Source organism: Felis catus, chromosome B4, assembly GCF_018350175.1.
Source record: "Felis catus isolate Fca126 chromosome B4, F.catus_Fca126_mat1.0, whole genome shotgun sequence".
In the NCBI taxonomy this organism is placed as follows: domain Eukaryota; kingdom Metazoa; phylum Chordata; class Mammalia; order Carnivora; family Felidae; genus Felis; species Felis catus.
The window spans coordinates 77396518-77418310 of record NC_058374.1 but is presented as its reverse complement, the minus strand read 5'-3'; the positions used below and the strand labels follow the sequence as shown (position 1 = coordinate 77418310).

The following is a 21793-nucleotide window of genomic DNA, read 5'->3' as shown; positions in this document are numbered from 1 at the left end:
TACACACACGTTGTTGACAAGTGGATTGATTTCTGTCAAAGATGTACTGCACACGCGGTCAGTTTAAACTTTCACGGGCAGTGAACACTCAGGAACAAAAAAAGTGAGAGAATTTGCTGAGGCAGGTCAATTCAATTGTTCTTGGCAACCTGAGCAGGAAAATCCTATGTAGTCCGGAGGGAGAAATGGTACCGATTATATTACTTTGCTAACAGTACCCAGAATATCTGAGCAGTTACTGGCAGGAAGAAATACGGTGGCATGACTGGCCCAACAAAGAGGAGGCTTCATCAGTGGCTGCCACCACCTCTGACAACAAAGCCAACCTGCTCCGACAAATAACCCCAGGCGCGCTCACCTGCAGCACACGGCTCATCCACTGGAAACTGTCTTCCTCTGAGGCGTCGGGTCTTTGTTCCGCAACCACCACGATGCGCTCATCATAAAATACAGACACAGAAAACACAGCAATTCTAAGAGAGACAGATCAAACACATCAGGACTCCCTTCACAACCAGTCCTATTTGCTTTGCTCAGTTGGAGTTACAGAGAGGAGTTGTCCCCACCACACTACCCAGAAACGAGTGGTTTCGAAAAGAAAATGCCACAGTCATTACCATCAAAATGAGGACTCAAAAAACATGTACTAGTAAGCACCACCGGCACGAACGTTGGGATGCAGTGGTAAGCAAGACAAAGTCCCTGTCTTCATGGAGCTTGCACGTCAGAGACAGAACAAATAAATATAAAAATAACGTCATGTCGTATTACACCAGGAAGAAAGGCAAGGCAGGGCGAGGGGCAGAGCGGTATGCGGGGCGGCTGCGCTCCTGAAGGCGGGGTGGTTGGGGAGCGCCTCCCTGAGGAGCGGACACTGGAGCAGAGACCTGAGTGAAGTGAGGACGCGAGCCATGCGAAGATCTGGAGGAAGAGGTTTCCGGGCAGAAGGAACGGAAAGCGAAAAGGTTCTGAGGTAGGAACGAGCTTGGCAGGTTTGAGGAACAGCAAGAAGGCCAGTGTGCCTGGAGCAGAGTGGTAAGCAGAGAGTGGTGGGGAGAGGTCAGAGCCAGGCCAGGGCAGGCAGGGGGACCTGGCAGGCTGAGGGGAGGGGGATGTTCTGAGTGAGGTCTCCGCTCGAACGTCCCCTTACTAGCGAGGCATTCCCAGACCACCCTAGAGAAACCGGCGAGCGCACTCCCACCCCCAGGGTGTTCTTTCTACGTGGCCCTTATCACCATCTCACATGTTCTCTCTGTCCCTGACTTTGTAGTTACTCTCGGTTTCCTGCAGTGAGAACGTGAGCTTCACGAGGGCAGAAACCTGGCCTGTTTTGTTCACTGCCACATGCCACACTCTGAGCATGCATGATAGTGGCACACGGTTGGCACCCAATAAATATCTGTTGAAAGGATGCACGAAAGAACGGGAAGTCACCGGAGAGCTGAATGTGCCAGCACGCGGGACCATCTCCCTTCCTTCCTTCCTTCCTTCCACACATATTCATTGAATACCTACCGTGTGCCAGGCGCTGTGCTGAGTGCCGGGGATATAACGGTGACCAAAGACAGAAGGTCGAGTGCCCCACGGAGTTTACATCTCAGAGGAAGCCACGTTACTATAAACACTACACGTTTTAGGAACTGGTTCTCTACTGGTTTCATTAGTTTTTCCTACTTCTTAAAAAACTAAAGGGATACCAGGAATGCTTTAAGGATACATATCCATGATTGTAAATAAACTACTGGATAGACATCAACTACTCAAGTATGTACCAAATATCTTTCCTTGTATTAATAAGCAAAGAAAAGAGGGTTTGTAGTTGACTTCATCCATGGAATTTGAAATTAGCACTTAGGTACTATGTCAATCTCTGTGTTAAAATGTTATAACAATTTAGAGATGAGTTATAAGAGAAACAGTTCTCAGATGTAAAATTCCTACAAAGTAGCATCTATCTTAGATGATGGTTTGAATGGCACTACTTCTATATTGATGGAATGTAAGAAGTTCAACGTTTTAGAATTCTCCTCAGTATTCAACAAATAGTAATAATTAAAAACTGAAATACAGGATATGGTTATGTCTTATTCCTCTCAATTTCAGCCAAACCCAGCCATGTTGAGATAAATATTTAAAGTCCAATTCCTGCTATGCTTAACCAAAAAAACCCCCAATCACTTACTCTACAGAATACAACTCAAATTACCCTGTAAAGATACATTTAGATTCCACTGCACGTGCTAACATCTGAATTTTGTACTACTCACCTTCCTCTATAAACAGTCTTTATTGATTCAACAGCCAATCCAGTAGCAACAATGTCATCAGCATTATGTCTTCGACCACTAACCATCAGTAACCCATCCATTTTTCCAACCACGAACACCAAACTGCCCTGAAAGGTAATAAAAATTTACCTTGATTTCCATTATTTAAATAGCAAAACAGGTATTTTACTTTCTGCTTTGAAATATAGTTCATCAAAAATGTAAGAAAACAACACTGTATTTTATGGATTCTAAGAAAGTGTTTCATATCTCAGAGATCATATCTCAGAGATCAGAGGAGGAATCTATAGCATTTTACAAAAATTACAGTATATAAGAAAAGAATTTGTTTATATGTATTCTTAGGGAGGAATTTTATAAAAAAGCAACTAGGATTGGGGCGCCGGGGTGGCTCAGTCAGTTAAGCGTCCGACTTCAGCTCAGGTCATGATCTCACGGTCCGTGAGTTTGAGCCCCGTGTCGGGTTCTGTGCTGACAGCTCAGAGCCTGGAGCCTGCTTCGGATTCTGTGTCTCCCTCTCTCTCTGACCCTCCCCCATTCACGCTCTGTCTCTCTCCGTCTCAAAAACAAATAAACATTAAAAAAAAAAAAAAGAAAGAAGGCAACTAGGATTCCACACGAGCATATTTTATTTTCTCAGCCATGATTATGTCATATTAGATCATTTGTACCTGTTCACGAGATGGATGCAAAGAAAAAAATTGTTAACTTATTTAATACTGGAATTAGGAAGAGATGAAAACAGCTGAATGTGAGAACACCTGTTCGAGATTTATAAGGGTAATGCTGTTTCCATCTGGCAAGATTAGAAACAGGCTAATAAAGAAAGGTCTGAGAAACACTATAGGAGTCTCTCCAAGAAGATAACATAGCTGCAGGAAATGTTGCTGTCAACGCCCTAAAGACATCACTGTACAAACAATACTTCTCAAAAATTCTCCTAGACCCATTTGCAATAAATTGACTTTTCCATTCATTACACAAGTCCTAAATTTACTGGACAATTTATACATATTCAATTATCTAGTAGTCATCTCTACATGAATGTCACTTAGTGATTTATTGAGCGCAATGTAGTGCCATATGCTGATTGGGTTATGTAAGTAAGATAGAACTTCTAGACTCAAGAAACCACACGCTAATCTGAGAAGACAGGAAAGAACCAGCCATTTCCAACACAGTCTGAAAAGTGCTATGGTGGACGTAAGTAAAGAGAATGAGACAGACACTGCTCTGTCCATTTCTCCATTTCTTTCACTGCAGTAGAATTTTTAGCTGGGCATGGGTGACCAACATAAAGACTGCATTTCAGCTCCCCCTTGCAGTTAAGTGTGGCCACGGGACTAGTTCAGACCGGTTCAGATAAAAGGTGTTGCACCTGTCAGAATGGCTAACATTAACAACTCGGGCAACAACAGATGTTGGCGAGGATGCAGACAAAGAGGATGTCTTTTGCATTGTTGGTGGGAAGGCAAGCCGGTGCAGCCATTCTGGATAACAGTATGGAGGTTTCTCAAAAAATTAAAAAGAGAACTACCCTATGACCCAGCAATTGCACTACTAGGCATTTATCCAAGGGGTACAGGTGTGCTGTTTCGAAGGAACACATGCACCCCCTTGTTTATAGCAGCACTATCAACAATAGCCAAAGTATGGAAAGAGCCCAAATGTCCATCGATGGATGAATGGATAAAGGAAATGTGGTATATATATACAATGGAGTATTACTTAGCAATCAAAAAGAATGAAATCTTGCCATTTGCAACTACGTGGATGGAACTAGAGGGTATTATGCTAAGTGAAATTAGAGAAAGACACATATCATACGACTTCACTCATATGAGGACTTTAAGATAGGACTAAAGATAGGACTAAAACAGATGAACACAAGGGAAGGGAAAGAAAAATAATATAAAAACAGGGAGGGGGACAAAACATAAGATACTCATAAATATGAAGAACAAACTAAGGGTTACTGGAGGGGTTGTGGGAGGGGGGATGGGCTAAATGGGTAAGGGGCACTAAGGAATCTACTCCTGAAATCATTGTTGCACTGTATGCTAACTAATTTGGATGTAAAAAAAAAGAAAAAAAAAAAAGATATGACATGTTGCTCAGTAGCTTCAGGAAATCTTCCTTAAGAGATGGTGGGATACACTTTTTCCCCTGTCCCGTTTTCTGGAATGCAGATGGGATCCTGTAGCTCCATCTTGGACTTTAGTCATGGAGAGGTAAGCTTTAGAAGGAGCTAGGTTTTAGAGAATTTTTTGGTGCTGAGAGGATTAGTTACGACAGTAGGTACAGACTTCTCTTTCTAGGATAGCAATCGTCCTAGTGGCATGCCCTCACACCCCCTGCCCCCATAAATGGTGGGGAAGAAGTAAAATTAGGTCTTTTCTTATGTAACTTGAGCTGGTAAGAGGAGATGAAAGAGTAGGGAGGTAAAAGAGAGGTAGATGGAGACATATGGGTTTAACTATGACCAAAAATGTCTGTTACTTACAAAATACAACCCAAACTTCCCACAACATCATGCAAAATCCTTCATAATCTGGCTCTCTGCCTTCTTTGTGGGCTCACAAAACTGTTAACTCTCTGAGAACAGACTTTGTATCTTAATGGTCTCCGTGAACCCAGTGCCTGTGAATACCATTTGCTGGAAAACAAACTGTTAATATTTGAAAAATTTATTATTATACATGGTATAGTGCCGATAATTTGTATGAAAATGCTTTGCACACTATTATGACTTCCCTTTGCTATTTAAAAAAATTTAAAAAAATATTTATTTATTTATTTAAAAAAAAATTTTTTTTTCAACGTTTATTTATTTTTCGGACAGAGAGAGACAGAGCATGAACAGGGGAGGGGCAGAGAGAGAGGGAGACACAGAATCGGAAACAGGCTCCAGGCTCCGAGCCATCAGCCCTGAGCCCGACGCGGGGCTCGAACTCACGGACCGCGAGATCGTGACCTGGCTGAAGTTGGACGCTCAACCGACTGCGCCTCCCAGGCGCCCCAAAAATATTTATTTATTTTTAAGAGAGAGAGCGCGTGCTGGGGAGGGGCAAAGGGAGAGGGAGACAGAGGATTTGAAGTGGGCTCTGCGCTGAGAGAGGAGAGTCCAATATGGGGCTCAAGTTCATGAACCGTGAGATCATGACCTGAGCCAAAGTCAGATGCTTAACCAAATGAGCCTCTCAGGTGTCATTCCCTTTGCTATTGAAGGTAACTTTTTTTTTAGCGCTCTTCTAACTCAGTGAAACATACAAATCAAATCAAAGAAATGTAGCAAGACTAAATGAAAAGAATTTTTGAAAATAAAAAATATCTCAGCTTAAAGGAGTCAAGTGAATGTAGGTAATGAAAGCAATAAACATTAGGTGTTTATGACATTCTTACAGAAACCACTCTGTAACACTCTTTAACACTTCTGAACTAATCTGAATTTGTTCTGTTCTGTGACGAAAACCTTGTAAAGTCTAAATATCTGGATCAGATACACCAAAACAAACATGAATGCATCACTTACCGGCCCTACAAACCCCAGTAATCCTGACCGGATGAAGGGGACGTCCCCAACAGGAGAGCCTGCAGAATTGACTGGAATTACCTAAAAGATAGAAAGCAGTGAAAATCTTAGCTTTTTCTTAAAATATGTATTTGATTTTTGTTTTATAAAAAAATTGTTTTGAATGTTTATTTTTTGAGAGAGAGAGAGACAGAGAATGAGTGGGGGAGGGATAGAGAGAGAGAGGGAGACACAGAGTCCGAAACAGACTCCAGGCTCTGAGCTGTCAGCACAGAGCCCCACACGGGGCTGAAACCCATGATCCACGAGTCATGACCTGAGCCAAAGTTGGATGTGTAACCAAATAAGCCACCCAGGCGCCTTGTATTTAATTTTTAAAATGTCTTAGAAAAATTATAATAGTAATATATGCTTATTGAAAAATTAAAATTATATAACGACTTCAGTATCCCCACCCCTTTAAGAAAGAAACATTTACAATCTGCTGTATATCTCTCAGACTTTTTTTACACGCATGTATTAATGTAGTAAGAATTTATTAAAAAAAAAAAAGAATCCTATTACATATACTGTTTCACAACCTGCTTTTTCACATACTATATATTTTTCACATAACATATGTATTTGGGATATCTCTGAAAGTTGGTGACAGTTGCTCTAGCTCCCTTTGTTCAACAGTCCTGCAACATATCATCGCATGGGGGACAAGACAGAACAGCCCTTGGAGTCCGATGAAAGTTCAACTTCTGGCTCTGCCACTGACTAGTAAGTTCCTGGACTTCTCGAAGCCTCAGTGTCTTTGGCCATAAAACAGAGCTCCCAATGCCTCTCACAGGTTTAGGGTAAAGATTCAGGGAACGTAAACAGATTTGCAGGCATAAGCACAGTGTTTGGCTCAGAATTGGTACTCAGGAAACTACAAGAATTAGTACTATTAGAATGTAAGCCGTCTTTCCGGTGAGGAAGGCCATCTAATTTTACTGTTATAAATGTGCTTTACTGAATATTGCTGTACAGATCTCGGTGTATTTGTACAAAAGGCATGAGCTCTTTGAAGTTTTTCTCACCAGCAGCTTATTTTTAAAGATACACTTTGCTTCGTTTTGTAGTCATTACTAGGTCTTCTGTCCCAGTGAAAGGTTAACCGCACTGGAAAACTCTCTCAAGATTTAAATAGAAAATCCAGTAAGAAAACACTAGAAACTTCAATTTGCAAAACAAAACAAAAAAAAAAAACAAAAAAAAAACACACAAAAAAACCACCAAAACCAAACCCAAACAAAAGGCAATTGTTTTCTCCTTTTTTGGTTAGGATTTTTATTCTACTTCCCTATCGTTAAATTTATACTGCAGATTTCAGAATCCCTTCATCACTATGGACCTGGCAGTCTGATATTAAAATCTGAGAATTTTGGCTAGGCAGTTGCTCTTATCGGAAAGGCAATGTAATAAAATACTATCGGTGTCTTCAAACACTGCTTGAGGATCTTGTTTATAGTAAGGAAAATGGAATGACGAAAAATTCAGATATTGGAAACATATGTAGTCCAAGCATTTAAAAAGAAGAAGAGTAGGGTGAGATTTTTTTTTCTTTTAGGGTGACATTTAAATTAGTGAAATGTATAGACAGCGCAAGTAATTAGTCACTTGTGAGAGCAAAGTTATGGCGGTAAACGCGTGCTTTAAGAGTTTATCAATGCCCACTCTTACCGAGGTGAGTGGATCGCAACTTCTGAAGGAAGGCCAAGAATGTAATAGTGTTACTGATGATGCAAGGATGGTCACAACAGACAGACATTTAATAATTTACACGATTCTAGGCTGTGTAAACAGATGACGGACAGCCCAGGAGCTCTTCACCTTTTCCAGTTACCACACTATTCATATAGGTAATATGTCAGGTCTATTACAACATAATTATGTAATGGTATGTGCCAATAATGGTATGGTAGATAGATATGCCCTGCCATACTGAGACTGAGAGTCAAGTATAGAAAAAGGAAGCTCAAAGAACTGAAAATTGGCAGTTGGTCATAATATCATGGCCCATAAGATGGACTTTTCTGTTCCCTAAAAGCTACCCTGTGGCAGGTTACTCCCAATTAGGAAATATAGATAATTCCTTATGCCTGTTCTGATTTCCAGCCCCACTAGGCAAACTTTCATTACTGTTAGTCTTTACACTCAGAACTGTCCGCAGGAAAACAATGTGCTGGTTTCACTAGAACATGAGTTATTTGAGGAGCTCCGTTTGCTTTCCTGAGGTACCAAGCATCTAGAATACTGCTGGGACACACAGAAGGTGCTCAGTAAACATGTGTTGAATGGAAGACTGAATAATGGGAGCAACCTGCCCCTGTGACAGGACAGTTTTTCATCAGTAACTTGGTGTTCTGGTTGGCATCAGTCCTCATAGGCTCAGCTAACTTGAGTCTACTCTGGAGAGATGGATCTGCTGTCACTGTACCCTTAAAATTAAATTTTGGGGCTTATGAAACTCAAAGTATGGCATATTCACCAGAGTGAACTTTTATGAGGCCTTTTACTCTTCATCTATGTAACAGATAAACAGTAATTCTTGTGCACCAGGGGTGTTCTAAGCACTTTACAAACATTAACTCGTTGGGGTGCCTGGGTGGCTCAGTCGGTTAAGCATCCGACTTCAGCTCGGGTCATGATCTCGCGGTTTCCAAGTTCGAGCCCCGTGTTGGGCTCTGTGCTGACAGTCTGGAGCCTGAAGCCTGCTTCCGATTCTGTGTCTCCCCTTTCTCTGTCCCTCCCATGCTCATGCTCTGTCTCTCTCTGTGTCTCAATAATAAATGAATGTTAAAAACAAACAAACAAACATTAACTCATTTAGTCCTCACAACAATGCTATGAGGTATGTACTATGGTTCCTCACATTTTAAAGATAAGGAAATTAAGACACAGAGAGGTTAAGCAACTCCTCCAAGGTCAGCGACTAAGTGGCGGACTTAGGATTTGAACCGAGGCAGCCTAGCTCCGGAATACACTTTCTCAGCTGCTATATTGTGCTGTTTCCCATCGGCCAGGTCATTTGACCCAGTGACACCCTGACCTCACTAGATAAGTTCCCCCCCAAATTTAATATCATGTACCTCAAATGTATTTTTTGTCACACCAGCAAGCCCAAAGTACATCATGCCTCCTGTTCTAGAGCTGACACAGATTTCTCCAATTTCATCTGTTTTGCAGAGTTGGGGAGGTCCGTCAGGTCTCACAATGCACATCATCCCTAGGGTGCAGAAAATACAGTTAAGAGACAGAGATTCTGAAAAACCTTTGTAAAATAACAGCCTCATCCTTCTGAGCCCAGGAAAGTTTTGCATTTACTGAACGGAATTAAGTAAGAATACCAAACAAGAATGTCAAAAATAGACCTGATACTACATAGGTATATCTGAATTCCCATCTTTTAGTCCCGATGATAAACAAGTTATTTTTAAAATTCAGCAAATAAAACTACGACAGATGCAGACCACCACTTTCCAAGATGGTAACATGTTAAAAATGACTACGGTGTCCAAAGAAACAGGTGAAATTAATTTATGCTTGGGCAAATCAAACTCAAACACTCACGGGAGCACTGAGCTCTAACTTTCTGCCAGTCCCAATGTCTTGGCAATTACGGTGAAAACCAGACAACTTTAGTGCAACTCAGTACTTAAGCTTTCCAAATGAACAACTGTAATGGAATCATTCATAATGAAATCATACAATACTGCTGGAAAGGAAGTATAATTAGAATCGCTGAACTGTTAGAGAGGCTTTGAGAAGTTAAGAGGCTAAGAACTAAATTTTTTATTCCTGGTTGTGGATCTTATTTTTATCAGGTTCTACTATCTCTAATGACAAATCTTTTTGAAAAACCAAATGGTGCTCCTAAGGACTCACCACCAGGCATTACATGGCCCACATCCTGGACCGTCAGTGCTGAATTTTTATCTTCAGTATTGACCCGTATTACTCCATAGCTCAATCCATTCATTGAGAGAATAGCTCTTCCTGGCAAAGGGGCCCCTGGAACTCCAGGCCTGAAAACAAAATAAACTCGTCAAATTTGGCAAATTAAATGATATCAATGTAAAAGTATGTACATATAAAAGCAAATTTCCTCTGACTACAACACACACACAAAATACTCATTTTCTCCGCCAAAAACATGTTAAATTAATCAAATTCACATGTATAAAGCATGGTCCACATTCATTCAGGTGGAAAAAGTAAATTTCAATCTATTATTAAGAATATATTGGCTTGTGTATACTTTCCACACTTCAGCTGTAACCAAGGACAACCTATTTTGTGGGTTGTTTTTTTTTTTGTTTTTGTTTTTTTTTTAGATAATTTATGTATTTTGAGAGAGAGAGAGAGAGAGACAGAAAAAGAGAGAGGGAAGAAGGAAGAAGCAGATAGAAAGGTGGAGACAGAATCCCAAGCAGACACCATGCTATCAGTACAGAGCCCGACGTGGGGCTTGAACTCATGAACCGTGAGATCATGATCTGAGCCGAGATCAAGAGTCACATGCTTAACTGAACTGACTGAACCACCCAGGCGCCACAAGGACAGCCTATTTCTCATCTAAGATGCTAACTAAGGAGTCTGAAGAGCAAAACAATGCAGAAAAAGAACTCGTTCACAACTATGAGAGAAGAATTAAAGTATATTTTCAGTTTACCAGTTACCCTTACGGCAAGAGTGGGAAAAATAAATGAGATGCTTCCAACTGCTTTACAAAGTCATTTTCACTTTTAGGCTGATGAAGCAGAAAATTAGTTAGCACCTCTTGTCATCGCCCAGTAAATAGCACACATCTGATTAAAGTTGTAACATACATCAAGAACACTGACATTCTGCACAATACCTGCGGATTGCGACAGTCATGGCTTCAGCAGAAGTAGCACATGGACAGATGGCCTCAGGTTTCAGTCCATGGCTTTGGAATAGACTCAGGAAGGCATCACAGGATGACACAGACCCTAAGGAGTTGGAACAAATCAACGTGAAAGCTAAAATTGTGATTTTCATTACTGTAGAAAATTGGTAAAGAGTGGAGAGCCAACACATTTGCTTTTCATGAGAACTCTCACTGTACCTCCTTAATTCCATACAGATATTTTATTGTGCCTGTGAGATGGTGGATACATTTCAAGGACAAATAAATGCTTAGTCAGCCCATAAAAGGTCACTGACACTATTTAAAGTCACAAATTGGAATAGGGCTGCTCCTACCAAACTGTGCAATCAATAGCAGAGATGTACTGCAGCCATTCTCTTCTATGCGATAATCTCAGATTTGTTTCTAAGGTCAACCCCACATCTGTGTTTATACCATTGTGACTACTGACAGAAATGCACTTACAGCAAAGAGCACAGTTTCTTTCTTTTTTTGTTTTTAATTTGAGAAAGACAGAGATAGAGATAGAGAGAGAGAGAACAGGGGAAAGGGGCGGAGGGGGAGAGAGAATCATCTTAAGCAGGCTCCATGCTCGGTGCTCCAGGCTCCATGCTCAATCCCATAACCTCGGGATCATGCCCTGAGCCGAAATTAAGAGTCAGATGCTTAACTGACTGAGCCACTCAGGTGCCCTGAGAGCACAGTTTCTAACACTTTACCTGATTCTACTGTGTGGAGGCTCAGGTGTCTGTGCTTGGAGGGAAAAGCAGGTAACATGGTAAGATTTCCAAAAGCTTTCCCCAAGTCCTTTGATTTGTCCATAGGGGGAATTTATATAAAGTCTAGACACTTGGGTTACATCAAGTCAACTTCTTATCACTCCTTATAGTCACATGATAGAAAAAGGATATAAATGAGTGAGCAAGAAGGGGTATTTCTGAAAGCTTATAAAATGTGGTATATCTATTCAATGGAGTATTATATGGCAACGAAAAGGAATGAAGTATGAACACATGCTACATGGAGGAATCCTGAAAACATACTAAGTGAAAGAAGCCAATCACAAAAGGCCACATACAGTATACAAAATGTCCAGGGTAGGTAAGTTTGTAGACAAAGAAAGTAGATGAACAGTTGCCTAGGGCTAGGGAACAGAGAGGGAGAAATAAGGAGTGACTACCAATGGTTATGTTTTTTTTGTTTTGTTTTGTCTTGTTTTGTTTTGTTTTAATGGGGGGAGGTAATGATGTTCTAAACTTAGTTCATGGTGACAGTTGTATAACTGTGCATATCTTGAAACCACTGAACAGCACACTTATTTATTTATACATTTCTTCATTTACTAAATGTTTTTTTGACAGAGAGCGCGAGCAAGTGAGAGCATGAGTGGGGGAGGGGCAGAAAGAGAGGGAGACAGAGGATCCCAAGCAGGCTCCGTGCTTACAGCACAGAGCCCGATATGGGGCTGGAACTCACAAACTGTGAGATCGTGACCTGAGCTGAAGTTGGGTGCTTAAAAGACCGCGCCACCCAGGAGCCTCTGAACTACACTCTTTAAATGGACAAGTTTTATGGTATGTGAATTACATTTCAATACAGATGTAAAAAAATGCTTATGGAAAGGGAAAAACCTCAACCTACCAAAGGAAAGGCTATTCCCACACCCACACTCTAGAAATACTCACAGGGATTAGCTCCATCAGTTACAATTAACATCCGGAGGGAACTCAAGCTGACATCTCTTTGGTCCCGATGTGCCATCATAGCCCAATGCAAGTCTCGACATTTTACTAAAGCTACTTTGGCTATAAATTCAAAACGGATAAAGTTAACACACACATACATGCTAAAATTGGTGTGCATTTAATACACTATAATAAAAACATTTTTACTTATTTTAGGGATCATGATTTTCACTTAGAGAAAATAAAAAAGGCTTCAAAGAAATTGTGCCAGGTGCTCTGAAGCAGTAGCAACTGACACAGACGCACAATTGTTTTGCTTACTGTGACCTGCAGGCAGGCTACATAGCTCGGCCAAGGAAGCTTTGAACACTGAAGCACCCAATGAATCTAATTCAGGGTTCAGATTCAAGCAAATTCACCTCGGCTCATAAGAAAGGACATCAAGTGAGATGAAACAGACAACATACCTAATTTGATAGTGATTGAACTCTAAAACCCGTCAAGCCACCAAGGCATAGAATTATGTCTCCAGAAGAGCAATTTGAAAATCCCTGAAATCTCAGTTCAAACAGTCACATAATTAAAGCTCAGATGTTGTGTGCAACTACCTTTGTGGGCATGTACTCTCTGGACCCAAGAGAGCGGGCAAGTCTTCATAACAGAGTAGGGTACACTAATTGTATGCATCTTGTTCATTACATTCTGAAAAAGCAAAGAAAGACAAAAAGTAATCAATACCCAACACATACTCAGCATTTTAAAACTGAACTATCATTAATGGTTTTAGGCACAGAAGTAACATATGCTCTTTGAAAAAAAATCTGAAATATTAACTCTAAGGCTGAAGTCTTCATTTGCTATCTACCCTTAAACCTGGTTCGTTCCTCTCCTCCTCAGAGATTACTGGTTATGAAACTGGCATGTATCCTCCGGGCCCTTTTCCTGTATAATTCATATATATTTGTCCCCAAAGGAAGATAAAAGTATTTTTAACATTAAAAGGCATCATATCATACACAGATTGGCAGCCTGCTTTTTTTTCACTTAAAATGTTTTAGAGCTAAATCTGTGCACACAAGTATAAGAGATCTACATAATACTTCTTGAGCTGCTGCATACTATTCCACAGTATGACTATAGCACAATTTATTTAGGCATTTCTCTATCATTGACAACGTTTTGCTATTACAAACAGTGTTTCTCAAGGAACATATTTATACTCACTTCCCTGCACACGTGTGCAAGTGTCTGTCTACAGTAGATACAGAAAGTAGTACTGCTGGGTCATAGGACATGTGCTTTTAAAATTCACCAGATACTGCCAAACTGCCCTCCAACCCGCTAAGCACTTTCATCATGCACATGCGCACTACATCCCACAAAGCGCTGGCTATTACAAAGCAAGAAATCAGCGTTTCCCTGATTCTTACAGGAGGATCTGCTCAGACTTCTTAAGTGTTTGGGTAGATAAAGCTGAGTGAGCTGAGCGAGTCATGGAATTTGGTGTCTCTCCTGCCCCCCAAACTGAATATACACAGGACCCCGGTTCCCAAAGAGATCCAGCCCACAGAGTAATTAAGTTTTGGTATTTAGATTGGCCATTCTGATCATCACCTAAGTGGCCCCCCAAAATACAAGACACCACTGTAAACCTCTTTTACCTCCTTCCCCCACGTTTCTAGCTATGGTGACAAATTTTTGGATTTTCAAGGACAAAATGGTGTTAATACTAGTTCTTCTACACGTCCCCATCTTGCTCTTTGTATCACAGGTAGAAAATTCTCTCCAACCCCTCAAAACGGTGTTTTAACCAATCAAAAGGGCTTCAGAAATGAGCTAGAAATTATGTACACTGAAGGAACAGGCTCTTACTACTTTGAAGTGTGTCCTGGGTGAAAAGGGATCCTCCTCCTCTTCCCCTAGGCTTCATTTGCTACTCTTTCTCAGATTCCTGCAATATGCAAGGAAGTTGGAAGAGACAATCTCTTGAAGGTCCTCTTCAACTTCTGGACCCTTTGTCTCTCTTCCCTCCAAATCAGCACGCTATATACGGTAGTTTTTCCCATTGAAATGTCCCCTCTTTACCTCCACCCACAAGATATCTCCATATGGCTAAATCTTGCCCATTTTTCAAAGTCCAACTCAATTGCCGCTCTTCTATAAAAATGGCCTGATGCTGGAGGTGGGAGGGACTCACCTTTCTCTAACTCCCACAGCATGTTACCTGTTCCTCTATTGTGGAAAGGAGCTGATCTACCTTGTTACTTTACTCTTTAATTGTTGCTTGGAGTCATTCAATATATTTTGCCCAATGGAAAAGTTAGATGTCATTAAGCACAGTTACCAGGATCTAAATACATTCATGTAAATCCTTTCTTCAGAAAAGAGAAGAAGCAAATCTCAAATGTACTTTTATCATACATATATAGTCATTTGTAGAAAAGTGGTACTATAATAGTTTTGAGCCGTCATAGCAGATGTTTAAAAAATTTTTGATCCTAAGTTCTCCTACACAGTTATGTGAAGAGTATGTCCAACCACACACTGAAGAAAAAACAGAATTACATTCTCCTTTAAAAAAGTTACCATCTGTATTACAAAATTCTTCTGGAAAATATTATTGATTTTTGGGGGAATTACATTTCAAATAACCACTGGGAGATGCTCTGGTTACACAGCTTATATACCGACCTGAATTATAAGCACAATTTACACTAAAGGCCATCATTCTGAGGAGCTTACCGCAAACATGCCATGCCATAGCCCGGCATCCTTCTTAAAGTCTAAAACATTTACCACTGTCTCCCCTAAGATTGAAAAAATAGGAAAAAGGAAATCATCTTCAGTGTTAAGCAGCAGATGTGTTTCATTTGTCTCTATTAAACAACTGATTTTATACTTCTGAAGAAATCACTAAAAGCTTCTGATTACTTGAGGGTCCCCTCAAACTGGCGAGGGGACCAATCACAGGGGAACAAGGTCACAGAAGAGATAAGGAGTCTGAAACTTATTATGACATAGGCACTGTCTTCCAAGAGGTAATATTTTTTTCCTAATTATACAAGGAACACATGCTTATTTTAGAACTGCATGTTTCAGAAGCACATGTAAAAAATTATACTTTCTAGAGAAAGTAAAAAAAGTTGGTGTATATCTGTATCTATATATTTATATAGATCTACACATACTTCTAAGCATCCTTATATCTAGACAGATACCTACCATAACAAAACAGGCATACTGCACTGTATCTAATTTGTTTCTACTTAATGATATATTGAAATAATTTCCTTAGATCTTTAATATTCAAGAACAGGCGTCTTAATGCCTCAGGGTATAACCCACTACTTGAGCATATTATAATTTAATCAATCCCCATTTTTTTTGGCTTTTGATTGCTTCCATTATATATATGCATTTTACCAGACAAGAATGCTGTTCTATAATGAACATGTATAACTTGCTTCATTTTATGAAAGGAAAATAAAGTACTAAAAAATTTAATATTGCAAAGAACATTCTAAGGCAAAGAGTCACTATACTATATCAACACATCTAAACTTTCACAATACAGAATACATTTTTGTGTTTTAATTTGTGCTTTTTGGTAGCTGGATTTCTTTAACTCCAAATGCACAACTGGTGTCAGCTCTATAAACACAGGGAGATGGCGATATGTAACATTCTGCAGCTAATAAACACATGGTTTTAATTTGTTTCCTATTTCTGCACTCTAGAAATCATGCTTTACATATTTGGTTTGCCCAGCATTTTAGTTCCTTTAAATTACAGCATATTTGTGAAAAAGAAAAGCAAAAGCAAGCCAAGAATGTGTCCTAAAGCACTTCACTCTGAGTTTGGTCATTAACTGGAATCCAATCTTTGAGCACTCTGCTCACAGTCACATATATCTGAAGCTCACAATGAGGGCAGTCACGAGATGAAGTCTGACCTTCAGAATAATTGCAGGCCTGGGACACAGCTTGGCAGTGAGACAACATCGCAAGGCGGGATACTGTAACTCCCATCACACTCCCTTCTTTGCTTGTTTTATACTAGGAAAAAAAAATCACAAAAAACAAAAGCATAAGAAACACAATAAAATGGGTTATTTCAAATGACAAACTAGAATTCCAAAATGAAACCCAGATAAGCCATGGTAATGGGCTACATTTAATAGGTTTCATATGAATATTTAAGACTATACGGTAGGGCCCCAAACTCTAATCACGCAAAGATAGCATTGACAAGTGACAAAACTCAAGAAAGGATGTGTGAAAAATTCTTACAAGTTTAATTAGTCATCAGTGTCAAGTGGCTGTTAAAGAAGCTAAACAAACAAGTGACTTGAACTGCATTAATGGAAGCACTGTATCAAAAACATGGCAAGCAGGGCACCGCAGAGTTCTAGGTGGGTAAGGTGTGGTTCCTGTCAGAAGCTCCCAGGGTGGGAGGGGAACACCTAGAGATGGCCTACTCACTCCTATAAATCAATCAACTCTCATTTTGCTTTTTCCTCAATGTTCCATCCAAGTCGCTTTTTACCAAGATCAGCAACTTCTGATTGTTAAATCAAAAGGACACAAGACATACTTTATTTTATCCGACATTTCTGTAACATGTAACACCTCCTTCCTTGACACTGTCTTCTTCCTTAGCTTTTGTGATATTCCTCTCTCCTATTCACAATCTCTCCATCTCTCTCCCCCTTCCATTCTTCTGCCCATCCCTTAAATGTTGGCATTTCCTGAAAGTTCTGTTCTTCTTTCTCTTTTTACTTTCTTCCATCGGGATACCACATGCGCCTGATGGCTTCCAGTTCTCAACCTCTGACCCAGCCCTCCTTTCAGACATTTAGACTCGTAGAGTCAATTGTTCCCCTTGAATGACCCATAGTCCTATAAAACCCCATGTATCCACTACTGTATTCTTCATCCCCACCCCATGCCCATGAACTCTTCTTGCTGTATTTTCTATCTTGGTAAAGGATGCCACCATCTACCCGTTGCTCAAGTCAGAAACCTGAGAGTCTTTCTTGCCTCCTCCCTCTCCAGAGTCTGTCCCTAAATCCTGTCTCTTTTCCTTCCTTCCTTCCTATCTCTCAATTCCACCCACTCTTCTCTATCCCTATCACCATGAGCTTGGGCGTACCTGGATAACTGTAAAACGTGGACTCTCTGTTTACCTTCTTAATCTAATCAAACCAGATACGTCTTTAAATAACATATTTATTCTTATCAAACTCTTCTGACAGCCCTTTAATAGCTCCCTATGACTCATAGCGTACTTTAAACTCACTAGCAATGTCCTGTGGGTCATAAGAGGGTCCTAAGTGAAAACTGCAAGTTAATTCAGAATAGCCAAAGTCTAGATGTGGAGGGGAGTCATTCTATGTGAAGCCAGAGAGTTAAGCAGGGGCCACACAATGAAGCACCCTTCATTTTTTAGGACAAACCGATAAAGAAGTCTGAAAAGGAGTGGTCAGTGAGGCAGGAGAACTGAGGGAGCAGTCAGGGAAGCCAGTGAGCAGTGTTAAGGAGGATGGAGTGATGAACTATGTCCTCAATGAGACATGATGTGGACTGAGGGATGATGGCTACATTTGGTATTTTAATCGCCTGTTTACTTGTCTGTCATCTAAACATACTCCAGTCTCTTCCATCTTTCAAAGCAATCCTCCTCGCCTCCAACATTAACACATCACGCCTCAAAGCTACTGCCCACTCTCTTCCCTTTTATAGCCAGTTATCACCACGGGGCTCAAGGCTGAGTGGATTTTTTTCCCTCAAACTTTTTAAATCTATTGATTGGTTTATCATTTAAAACTTAGCAAACACTTGGTAAGCACTTACTAAGATGTCTCAAGCAGGATGTGGAGTCATCAAGGGCATAGCTTTTAGAGGGAAACAAATGTGAGTAGAAGTCCTAGCTCTGTCATTTTTGAGTCATGTGGCCTTCGGTTGGTTACTTGAGTTCATTTAAGTCTTAGTCTCCTTATCTCAAAAGCAGGTTTTCTTTTTTAGTTAATATACAGTGCAATATTGGTTTCAGGAGTAGAATTCAGTGATTCATCACGTACATACAACGCCCAGTGCTCATATCACAACAAGTGCTGTTTTTAATACCCATCACCCATCTAGTCCATCCTCTCCCCACCTCCTTCTGTCAACACTGTTTGTTCTCTAAGAGTCTCTTGTGGTTTGTTTCCCTCTCTTCTCTTCCCCCCCTCCCATATGTTCATCTGTTTTGTTTCTTAAATTCCACATATGAGTGAAATCATATGGTATTTGTCTTTCTCTGACTGGCTTATTTTGCTTAGCACAATACATTCTAGCTCCATCCACGTCATTGTAAATGGCAAGCTTTCATTCTTTTTCATGGCTGAGTAAGGTTTATAGCAGCATTATCAACAACAGCCAAACTATGGAGAGAGCCCAAATGTCCATCAACTGATACACGGATAAAGATGTAGTGTGTGTGTATACACACACACACACACACACACACACACACACACACACACACATGCATACACACACACACAATGGAATATTATTCCCCCATAAAGCAGGTTTAATGTCAGCCTTGACCTCACAGGGTTCGTGTGAGGGCTGACTGAGATAATGCATTGGAAGCGGCTCTTAGCCTGGTGCCTCGTATGCAGAAGGACTTAATCCCTCAAACTGAATGCTAGCAACCACTCCAGATGCTACACTGACCTTCAATACCAAACCCTCTAGCCATTTGTTTTTTCTTGCTCTTTTTCATCTGTTAAATTTGTTCTTTTCAAGTACAGGTATTTTCCTTCCTCAGGTCTCCATTCTTTTGCTTTCCACGCCCCTACCTCACCAAAAGCAGCAGAGAAACATCTCTGTCAGTATACATTTCTTAAACCTTTGCACATCTCTAAGTCTTGTGTAACTTTCTTATATGAGAAGGATCACTTTTTTTTTTGCTTTCTCTTGAATGTGTATTTATGTTAAAAATAATTAGAACAGAAGGCCCACCACAAGCATTTTATAAGCCAAAAGATGGAACTCTAACAAACCAGGAGGCTTTTCTAACATTAAAGCTGCAAAAGGTTAGTTTTGACTTTTAGAAGATAGCAACTGAAGCCACAGGAAGGCACAATGTATTAGTCTCAGGACTTACCTCAATGTATGCTGGTTCTGTACCGGCAGGTGAGATGTGGGGCTGCCAGTCTTTAGGTGGCTTTGAAAGGTACTTGGAATCTGTTACGACCCATTTGAGCCGGGGCCAACCTAAATCAAACCCAAAATGAAAATTGAATTGCCTAAGCCATAAGGGAAGGAGTTCACATTGAACTGGTCGTTTTAAATATCAAGAGACCAAATCAAGGTCATCTTATAATCAGTAACATACTATATTTATTAGTTTTCAGTGATAGATCACCAGACAATTATACCTTCTTTCAAAAGTACAATCGTTCCACATGCTAATTTCCGGCCTTGACATTACCTCAACAATTGGGAGGTCCATTTGGCAATGGAAGTCCACTGAGGTTAGTGGTCTATCCTCTGTCTCTACATGTAGCATTTAGCTTTAGTGAACAGAGTGGTAGCTTTTTCCAACCATCAGCATAAAGGTTAAGGGTGTGGGCTGTGGAATCAGACAGATTTGGGTTCAAATCGCTGCTCTGCCATTTATTAGCTGTGACTTTGGGCAAGTTACTTAACCTCTCTGTGTCTCAGTTTCCTCACCTGTAAAACGGGGATAATAATGGTACCTACTTCATAAGAATGTGAAAATTAAATAAGAAAATATATGTTAGGTAGTTAGCTATTATTAAATTAAGACACTGATCAAACCACTAAGCTTTAACTGTTAACTGATAATTCAAAGTATAAATATTACTAACCTTTAAACTGTACAATTTCTCCATTCTGGGTTTTTGGCAGCCCCTTTAGACAAACTTCACTGGTCAGAGCTAAGGCGATACCACAGCTTCCTAGCAAGAAGCCAATCTGCTGACCTCCGGCATCCTGTGGAGAGAAGGTAATGAGCACGACAGGGGAGTGAGCATGAGCACACCCATGCCCCAAACCTAGGACTTAGCAATGCTCTGGCACTTGTGTGATAACATTCATGGAACCCCACTGCTACCTGGCAGTTGTCAACATCCAATGACAATATGTTCTTCCAAATAATTTCTACAGTACAATGATTTCCTGAGTACAAATCAAGTATTTTATTAATCTGACATCGCTGAGGATGAATTCTACCAGTCAATGTGACCATTTTACTCAAAAGTTAGCAATGCTTCTCTTTTAAATTAATTTCAGGGGTGCCTGGGTGGCTCAGTGGGTTAAGCGTCAGACTTCAGCTCAGGTCATGATCTCACAATTCATGGGTTCGAACCCTGCGTCAGGCTCTGTGCTGACAGCTCAGAGCCTGGAGCCCGCTTCAGATTCTGTGTCTCCCTCTCTCTCTGCCCCTCCCTGGCTCGCATTCTGTCTCTGTCTGTCTGTCTCTCTCTCTCAAAAACAAACATTAAAAAAAAATTTTTTTAAGTTAATTTCAGGCCAGTGAAATAGATGTGAACATGGTTAAGCTGTGTTGACCTAGCCACATCCCCAAATTCAAAAGCAAAGCAACCCAGGTCAGAATAAAATAATGTAAATGGACACCAAAGGTCTACATTTACAATGAAAGTGAATGGATGGTTATACCCAAATCCATATACTCTTTATTATTATATTTTAAAGGAGATAATATTTAAGCCTTATGGCTGGGGTGCCTGGGTGGCTCAGTCAGTTAAGTGTCCAACTTCAGCTCAAGTCATGATCTCACAGTTCGTGAGTTTGAGCCCAGCATCAGGCTCTGTGCTGACAGTTCAGAGCCTGGAGCCTGCTTGGGATTCTGTGTCTCCTCTCTCTCTGCCCCTCCCCTAGTTGTGTGCTCTCTCTCTCTCTCTCTCTCTCTCTCAAAAACTGAACATTAAAAAAAAAGATATAAGACTTATGGCAAGAGCAAACAACAAAAGATATAAAGTATTTCCATTAAAATACCACCTTAAAAGTATCATTATGAAACCACACAAACACAGCCAACTCAATAATTTAAGAACAACCTTAAGATTTCCTGATTGATCTAAAGATACTATATCCCATCAACCAAAGTTTCAGGGATGTTATCAATTTGTTTTTCATTCCTTTCAGAAAAAAAAAATATATATATGTATTTGTAAATCCACAGTATCTACCATATTTGTCTTTATCATGATCTCTCAATAATAAACTATATGAGAAATTTAGGGTCAAACAGCTCACAGAGAAATCATTCAAGTTAAACTTGAAAACTTGTTACATATGCTGCATGGGCTGATGTGACATTAAAGTAAAATCTT

The 21793-nt window shown here is 40.3% G+C and overlaps 1 protein-coding gene across 6 annotated transcripts in view; it reads right to left on the bottom strand.

The window, feature by feature from the left end:
* DIP2B (disco interacting protein 2 homolog B) overlaps nt 1-21793 on the bottom strand; it is a 226977-nt gene that overhangs the window by 35036 nt on the left and 170148 nt on the right. For all 6 annotated transcript variants that reach the window (XM_023257044.2, XM_023257045.2, XM_045061779.1 and 3 more), the window contains 12 exons: nt 20306-20429; nt 19579-19688; nt 16379-16481; nt 15169-15233; nt 13035-13128; nt 12427-12546; nt 10709-10823; nt 9736-9875; nt 8940-9076; nt 5821-5901; nt 2268-2395; nt 359-473 (listed from right to left, as the gene is read on the bottom strand). In XM_023257044.2, the coding sequence (XP_023112812.1) occupies nt 359-473; nt 2268-2395; nt 5821-5901; nt 8940-9076; nt 9736-9875; nt 10709-10823; nt 12427-12546; nt 13035-13128; nt 15169-15233; nt 16379-16481; nt 19579-19688; nt 20306-20429 (1332 nt within the window). The remainder of the gene's footprint in view (nt 1-358; nt 474-2267; nt 2396-5820; nt 5902-8939; nt 9077-9735; nt 9876-10708; nt 10824-12426; nt 12547-13034; nt 13129-15168; nt 15234-16378; nt 16482-19578; nt 19689-20305; nt 20430-21793) is intronic.